The following is an 8,059-nucleotide window of genomic DNA, read 5'->3' as shown; positions in this document are numbered from 1 at the left end:
CATGGGGTCACAGATCACTGTCACCCAGAATTCAGAGCCGGCATGTGGACAGCCTTGGGGCCACATGATGAGAAGCAGTTCAGCTCCCACTATTTTCAAGTGTTGTATGATATCACCTATCTTCCGTGGTGCCCCACGGAGCAGATGCCTGCGGTTCCTTCCAGTTCTCCTGCCTACAAGAGGAGTCATTTTTCATCTCACAGCCTTCACGGGGCTTTTTCTTTAATCTCTCTGTCTTCTCCCTAACTTAGGAACTGAAGGTTTAACTGCATCCACCACACCCCATGGAGTCCTGTCTCACAGTGCAAGATCTGGAAGTGAAATAAAAAGTCACCAGTCTCAACATCAAATAAAAGCAGCCTTTTGGGCTTTGTTTCCTAGATGGAGGGTGACCAAATTTGGGAACACACTGAAAACATTCTAGTCAAAATTGAAATGTGACAGGTGGGGTATACACGTCTAGTATTAGATATGGAGGTTGGCGGCCCTACCAGTGGCGGGGGGTTGGATCTTGATGATCCTTGAGGTCCCATCCAACCCAAGCCATTCTATGTTTCTATGAAATGGATTTGTGTATAAAAAATAACCTGATCCAGACACGGAAATTTGAGGAAAAAAAAAAAAAACTGAAAAACTGGCTGTCCAGCATCTGCCCAATTCAGAATGAAGAGCCACCAGAGTGACCAACAAGTGGATCCAAGCCATCAGTGAGTGATGCTAGTGGCTGTGACACCCACAGCATCTCAGGCTGAGACCACGGAGCGCGTTTATTTACATTTGACAAACCAACGACTCCAGTCCCAATTCAAAACCTCATACTTTGCATACATTCGCTGAGGAGTGCATGTCAATCTTTCAGTGGTTTTCTAACATCAGCATGGAGTTTTGTCACTACACAGATAATGCAGTGACATCATTTACAAATCTAAGAAAGGGAGGGACCTATATCCTGTTTTCCACCTGCGTTAATGGAATATACACATGCACTTTTCAATTTAAGACAAGAAACCACTGGTAAGGGTGGGAAAAAACACCTACTCCCCATTAACTAGGACGCAGGAAAGCCCTTATAAAAAGACCAGCAGCAATTGCACACAGTCACCTTCAGTTCGACAGAGCCCAGCACAAGCATCAGCTGCAGCAAGAAAAGGAAGATGTCTCCGATCCCTTGTTCTCCTCTGGTAAGAACTTGCTTTGTGTTTTAATTTCCTCTAATTTGACAAAGTTGTATTTCAGTTCTAATAGATGACTCAGGAACAGGGCACCCATTTTTAAAACAGCTGTTTAAACCTTGAACTATTGAAAAGAACTGAAACAAGAGGCTGCTGAATAGCACCAGCATGGGACACATTGCGTGGGTTCATTAGTGAACCATATACTGCAACATAAACTAAGACAAGGAATAAAATTGAAAGCTCAACCTTAATGGTTTTTTTGTTGCTACACTCTTCTAATACCTCAAATATTATGTTATTTAGTATAGCCAAGATTTTGTATATCACCAAATGGCAACTGAGTATACATCGGTGTCAGTAAGAATTAATCCATTCAAAGATGAATATATGACAGATTTTTCCATAATTACCCCAACCTACAGTCTGAGCTGTTACTACCAGCTAGGATGAGTGTGAATGAATTTCCAAGACCCACAGAAGTATTATTAGTTGTGTGATGCTATAGCAGCTGTACTTTCGTTGTCCTAAATGCACCATTTCTCTCCAGTTCAGACCACTGCTGTTGGTGTTGCTGGCCATGTTGTCAGCCAGCATTTCTGCCCATGGGAAGGTGATACGGCCAGGACTCGAGCCAGAGAGCCTCTTCAAGAAAGCAGATGCTGGATGCCTAACCCAAAAAGATGGAAAATTCCCCCAAACTGTGAGAGTGAACATAAGCATCAGCAACATGAACCAGGATACTAAAGTGACCCTTGATATCAGCAAACGCTCACTGGCTCCATGGGATTACAGGTACCGTGTCTGTCCCTATGGTCTATAAATGCACTGGGCTAAGAGTAATGCAGAGGCTATGTCTGTATCTTTAATTTAAGTATTTCAATATTGAGAGATTTTGGCAAGATAAGGATCACCACTGTCCATATAATCCTTTTTGTAAGCTAATCAATGAATGAAGGGTAATAGAGCAAAAGTATGGTATAGGCCAATATACAAGAAAAAAAGCAAGTTATCCTTGTACTTAAATTAGTGAATATATTGGGGCAAGACATCTTCAAATGCATTCGTCACTTAAGAGATCATCAAAAACTTTGACATTGCACTGAAGTCAGCAGTGCTTTACTAACACCAGCATCAGGCCCTAAGAGCGTTTGTTCTGGGGAAGATCTGAAGCTCTTTGGGTCCATTAGTCAGGCCGACTCGTAACTAGTCCTTCAAACTCATTGCCTGTTTGAATCAAGCCCTTTGCATGCAAGTCTTGCAATCAAAAACATGCAGTACTTACTGATACTTTACTTGTACCTAAAAACCAGCAACAGCAGAGGGTCTTCTGCCCCTTTATAGGCACTCTTCCAGGGGTTATGGGTGCCCACCCAGGGAGCTCATAAAGCTAACATGTCCCCAGCGACGCAGAAGCATTTCCATTGCTAATGCCTCCCTATCCTTCCATGTCAATTTACAGGATCGATGAGGACCACAACCGCTTCCCCCGCTTGGTTGCTGATGCCCAGTGCCGCCATTCCAGGTGCGTGAACTCGGCTGGGCAGCTGGACCACAGCGTCAACTCCGTGCCCATCAAACAGGAGATCCTCGTCCTCCGCCGCGAGCCGAAGGGCTGCCAGCACTCGTACCGCCTGGAGAAGAAAATGATCACCGTGGGCTGCACGTGTGTCACCCCACTGATCCAGCACCAGGCTTAAAGGGAGCCCACAGCACAGGAGTGGGGAGCTGCAGGAGAACTGCCTTGCCTAACAGCGATGAAAATCCACAGAGCTGAGCCAGGCCGTAACGATTAGCAAGAGTCTCAGCTTTGTGCTTATTTGGTTTTGTTTTTAAGTCCCTTTTCCCCTGTAAAACTCTGAATTAGGAATGCAGCCCCTTCCAACGTGCTCCATGAGAAGAGTGGTGGGAAAGCTTTACACGTCTTCACTCGACACTTCGAAAAGCCTATTTATTTTAATCTATTTATGCTGATAAACAAGTTTGTAGATATCTATGTTTATTTATCTCTACGCAATAATAATAATAAAAAAAATCAAACAGCAAATCGACTCTTTGGTGTCCTCTCTTTCTGAAGAATCCTTTTCTCATATGGCAAGAAATCACTCCATTCTATTACGACCATATACGTATTTGTAGACACATATACATATTTGTACGATATGAGAAACTGAAATCTTCTTGATAAAACCTAGCTCTGTTGCAGTAGAACATGAAGAACGCAGAACAATTAGCACTCGCATCATCGGCATTGTTTTACCTGTAGAGAAAGAAAGGCACCTGAGGGGGAAATAATTTACTGAACGACACTTCAGCAAAACTAAAGCCGTGGGTGGGTGCCCAGTTCACTTCATTATCTGATTGAAAAGGAGTTGTCAAGGAAAGGCTCAACACAACGCTCTAAATGCTTCTGGGGCAGAAAAGAAACTTAGTCCCCCCAAAACGGAGTGTGCATACCATACATATGTGTATATACCATGAAACTTAACTTTGGTTATTCCTGCGTAGGTAGGGGGCAGAGCACGAGTGAGTCAGGTGGATCACTGAAGTAATCAAATGCTGCTCAGGGAAAATGCACATTGCTCACCGCAGCCGTAATTTCCTCCACGCTCGTGTCCTCCCAATGCATTTGCCGCCAGCAGTCCGTGCTGCAGATCTGGGGCACACTGACACAGCACTTCTACACAGCTGTGAAGACACTTGTGTAGGTGGGAACCTCACACCACAGGAGTGTACACGTGAAGGAGCTCTGTGGAAATGTTCCGTGCTTATAATGGAAGGGTGGTTTGCATGGAACCGGCTCTTTGCTTTGCTGCCGTACTGGGGAAATGTGACCTTCCTGGGCACCAACAAACGCAACAGGAAGTGCAGAACTTCAAAACATGCTCAGGAATGCAGATAAGAGGATCATAGAATGGCCTGGGTTGAAAAGGACCTCAAAGATCATCTAGTTTCAACCCCCCCTGCTATGTGCAGGGTCACCAATCAGCAGACCAGGCTGCCCAGAGACACATCCAGCCTGGCCTTGAATGCCTCAGGGATGGGGCATCCACAGCCTCCTTGGGCAACCTGTTCAGTGCGTCACCACCCTCTCTGTAATGAACTTTCCCCTGACATCCAACCTAGATCTTCTCTCCTTCAACTTAAAACCGTTTCCCCTCGTCCTGCTGTTATCCACCCTTTCAAAGTAATCACATTATGTGCAGCAGAAACAGTGAAGTTTTGTTCACAGCTTTAATTACCATCAAACACAAGCTGATATAACACTGACCATATGAAGTTATTAGCAGTATGCAAGATCCTTACTTGCTTGTTTCCTACCTTATCTCCATGAATTCCTCCTCGTGGTCTGCTGCAGGTCCTGAAGTTCACCCAGCTGGCTGTACCAAAATATCAAGCACAGGAGCAGACTGCAAAAAAAAAAAAAAAACAACAAAAAAACACCAAAACAACCAATCAACCAAACAGCAAGGAACACGACAGTGTTCTGTCCTTCAGAGGCAGGCTTCTTTGCCAAGACCCTGATGTTTTTATGCTGTTCTCAAGAAGGTGAAAAACTCTGAGGTTTTCATCGAGTTCAATTTCAGTCTAGGAAGACTGTGAAATAAAGCTGGGTGCCTTGTCCATTAAATAACCTCTCAATGTCCTACCACCTGCTATGGGGAGGAGCTTTGGCTAATTGTCTACAGCAGACAAAATGAAGGACCTGTTATCTTTTGGTAGAGTCAAGAAGATTAGCTAGTGTCGGCACATGAGTAATGCAGATTTATTAGCAATTCTGAGAGAGCAACAACGTGGAAAAAGTCAGAACCAGGTCAGACAGATGAAGTACCAAAATGAGTACAACTTTCTGCTGCAAAGATGGTCCAGTTCCTCTTCCAGCAGTGCCATTATCCCTTGCACCGTTTATCAACCCAATGAAATCCATTTCTTAAGGCACCACAATTTTAATTTACTTGACCTTGTATCAATTTCATGTTCCCCTCTGTAATGTGCATGGATGATGTGCATGCTTCTGCAGAATAGATTCATAGAACCATAAGGTTGGAAAAGACCTCTGAGACCATCTAGTACAGCCGGCCACCTATCACTAATATTGCTCAATTAGAAGCAGTTCATATTATGACTATAATCATAGAACCCTTAGAGTTGGAAGAGACCTCTGAAGGCCATCTAGTTCAACTCCGCTGCAATGCACAGGGACACAACAGATAGGCCAGGTTGCCCAGGGCCTGGTCCAGCCTCACCTTGAAAGTCTGCAGAGATGGGGCATCAACCACATCTCTGGGCAACCTTTTTCAGTGCCTCACCACCCTCACTGTAAAAGATTTTTTCCTTATATCTAACCTAAATCTGCCCTCTTTGAACTTGAAACCATTTCCTCTTATTCTATCACCGCAGGCCCTGCTAAAGAGTCTGTCCCCTTCTTTCCTGTAGCTCCCCTTTAGATACTGAAAGGCCACCACCAGTTGCCTTCAGAGCCTTTTCTTCTCCAGGCTGCACAGTCCCAGCTCTCAGCCTGTCCTTGTAAGGGATGTGTTCCATCCCGTGGGGTCATTACCTGGGTTCATTTGGGTGGAAGACTGTTTTCAATCCTGTTGTGAGTTCCTTTAGAAGTTTCTGGCATCATGACCTAAGACATCTTTCTCTGTACTACTAAATCCACTGGATAAGGTGAAGAGTAATTCCAAACCAAGGCACCTTGTCACGAGGTCATCAAATCAGTCCCTTCTTTTCTCTGTGCATGTCAGGGGGAAATTTTTCACTGAAAGCCCTGGTTCTGCTGCCCAGAGAGCTGTGCATGCCCCATCTCTGGAGGCGTTCAAGGCCAGGCTGGATGGGACCCTCCGCAGACTGATTTAGTGGGTGCCAACTAAACTAGTGGGTGCATTGGGTGGGAACTAGATGATCACTGAGGTCCCTTCCAACTCATACTATTCTGTGACTCGTGTGATTCTGTGATCTGTGTGGCAAATGAGCAGATATCTATGCTCATCGGTGCCTGTTATCAAATCAAGCCACCAAGACGCCAGATGCCTGTGAAAGACGAAAGATTCAACACTCTGGCAAACCTTACCTTGAGTAGGGGACCAAGATAAGTGAGTACAGTGCTGAGTACAGTGCAGATTTCAGAGGTCTGAAAGAAAAGAAAAGCTGAAAAAAATAATAGCGGCAACTGAGAGAGGAGATAAACCATCTCTGCACATTTACTGGAACAAGAAATCTTGACCTTGATACAAACAAATTGTGCTTAGTAAGGATGGAAATAAAACAGAAACATAACTCTTTGTACGCGATAGCAAAACCATCAAAACTCACTTCTAGAAAGCTATGTCCAGACACGGCTGAGTAGAACCTGCTTGGTACATGACCCCAAAGAGCATTGGGTGTGTTATTAATATTTTGTTGAAGTTACAAAAAAAAAGAAGAAGAAGAAGAAAGACTAGGCTAGATTTCTTGCTAGGAAAATTAAGAAAGGGGCAAAAAAAATAATCACAAAAAGCAGAAATAGAAGAGTGCTGTAGAAGATGTCATCTTGGCCCACTCACCTTAAGTCTCCTAAAGCATAGGTTTAAAAGTAATAGCAGAGAGGAGAAATGTAAGGGGAAGAAGGTTAAGGGACAAGGAGGGAAGATCGAGGCAGGTCTCATATTTTATCCTGCAGTGGTGACACGGGTGTAGTTTCTGTTCCGGATCTGTCAGGTCACCTTGTAGTATGGCCAGGACCCACAGCTGGGGTGGAAAGTCATCTCCTCGTCTCTATTTGCTGTGCTGTCACCAAACTGTCGATACCCAAAGGACTGATGAGCAAAGCGTTCGTGTCCTCAGAACTTTGCCTGTTAGTTCTAATTCCCCACAAGCCACGACTGTTTCTGGATTTTCAAGTTATTGCTCCTCTGGTTTTACTAAACACACAGCTTGCACAGCTCTCTGTTTGTCCCCTGAACCCTTAAGGCTGCAACATCTGTATTTTTTCATATGTTTAATTTCTGCTGACTTTTAAAAGGAGTAGTTTTGAGCAACAAGTGGCCTTGGAGGTTTTCAAAAGGGCTGCTGGACCAAGAACCTCTGCCTGTTGTTAAGGGCCCAGAGAAGCCTGGATCACACCAGCAGGAAAATACACCGCAGCACAGATTTGGGAAGGGTTTTGCCTGGGCTTACATCCCTGCTGTACCTCCACACCTCTGCTAATACAGGGTTCTTTATGCTTCCTTCACCATCCTGTGAGAGCTGCTGCCCAGCAGGACTGCTGCTTGAGCTCCCATCTGGGCACAGCCAAGGGCAAGCAAAGGACAGCAAAAGGAGGTTAGAGAGAGGTGAGCAGAAGAGCAGAAAGGAAAAGCTCGGAGGCTCAGACACCAACCTGTTAGCATGGGTTGCTTAGCCCAGTGAGATATGAGGAGACACTGCAGAGCTGCTTCTACGCCTACAGCTGTGCCTTGTCCTCCTGGCACAATAACCAAGTCCCTGAAGGCTGCCCTAAGCTCTATTTCAGAGCCAGATCCACATCTGTGCTGGGAGCAGAGACAGTGACTGACCCAGCACTGAGATGGGCGCACCGACTAAAGGAGTGGATTGCTACAAGGAGAGAAAAATAGGCAGAGCCTTTAGCAAAGTCTGATCCTCTGCTTCAAAGCATATCTGCCCTCGGTGGTGATATGACTGTGCTGCTTACAGGAAGCGTGATCTCGTTTGCCATGTTCTTAGATTGCTGGGAATCAAAGCCAACCCACCACACCTTAAAAGCCAGCAGCTGCAAAACAACTCTCTAAGAATGATGCCATTAGAAGGAAATAACCTTTGCTGCCAGGTTTATTTAGAAAGAGTCCCCACAAACGAGTGCATGCCTTACTGAGAGATGTGTGGTTTGTAGTCAGTACAGCTGG

At 45.0% G+C, this 8,059-nt stretch overlaps 1 protein-coding gene across 1 annotated transcript; it reads left to right on the top strand.

The window, feature by feature from the left end:
- Nucleotides 1–1,061: 1,061 nt before the first annotated feature.
- On the top strand, nt 1,062–3,219 carry IL17A (interleukin 17A). The gene is made up of 3 exons (NM_204460.2): nt 1,062–1,181; nt 1,723–1,967; nt 2,635–3,219. The coding sequence occupies exons 1-3, from the start codon at nt 1,155–1,157 to the stop codon at nt 2,870–2,872; spliced, it is 510 nt and encodes a 169-aa protein (NP_989791.2). The 5' UTR covers nt 1,062–1,154; the 3' UTR covers nt 2,873–3,219.
- Nucleotides 3,220–8,059: the final 4,840 nt, after the last annotated feature.

The sequence above is a fragment of the Gallus gallus genome, chromosome 3, assembly GCF_016699485.2.
Source record: "Gallus gallus isolate bGalGal1 chromosome 3, bGalGal1.mat.broiler.GRCg7b, whole genome shotgun sequence".
Lineage (NCBI taxonomy): Eukaryota > Metazoa > Chordata > Aves > Galliformes > Phasianidae > Gallus > Gallus gallus.
Note: the sequence above shows the minus strand (reverse complement) of the source record. Positions and strands in the feature narration are given on the sequence as shown.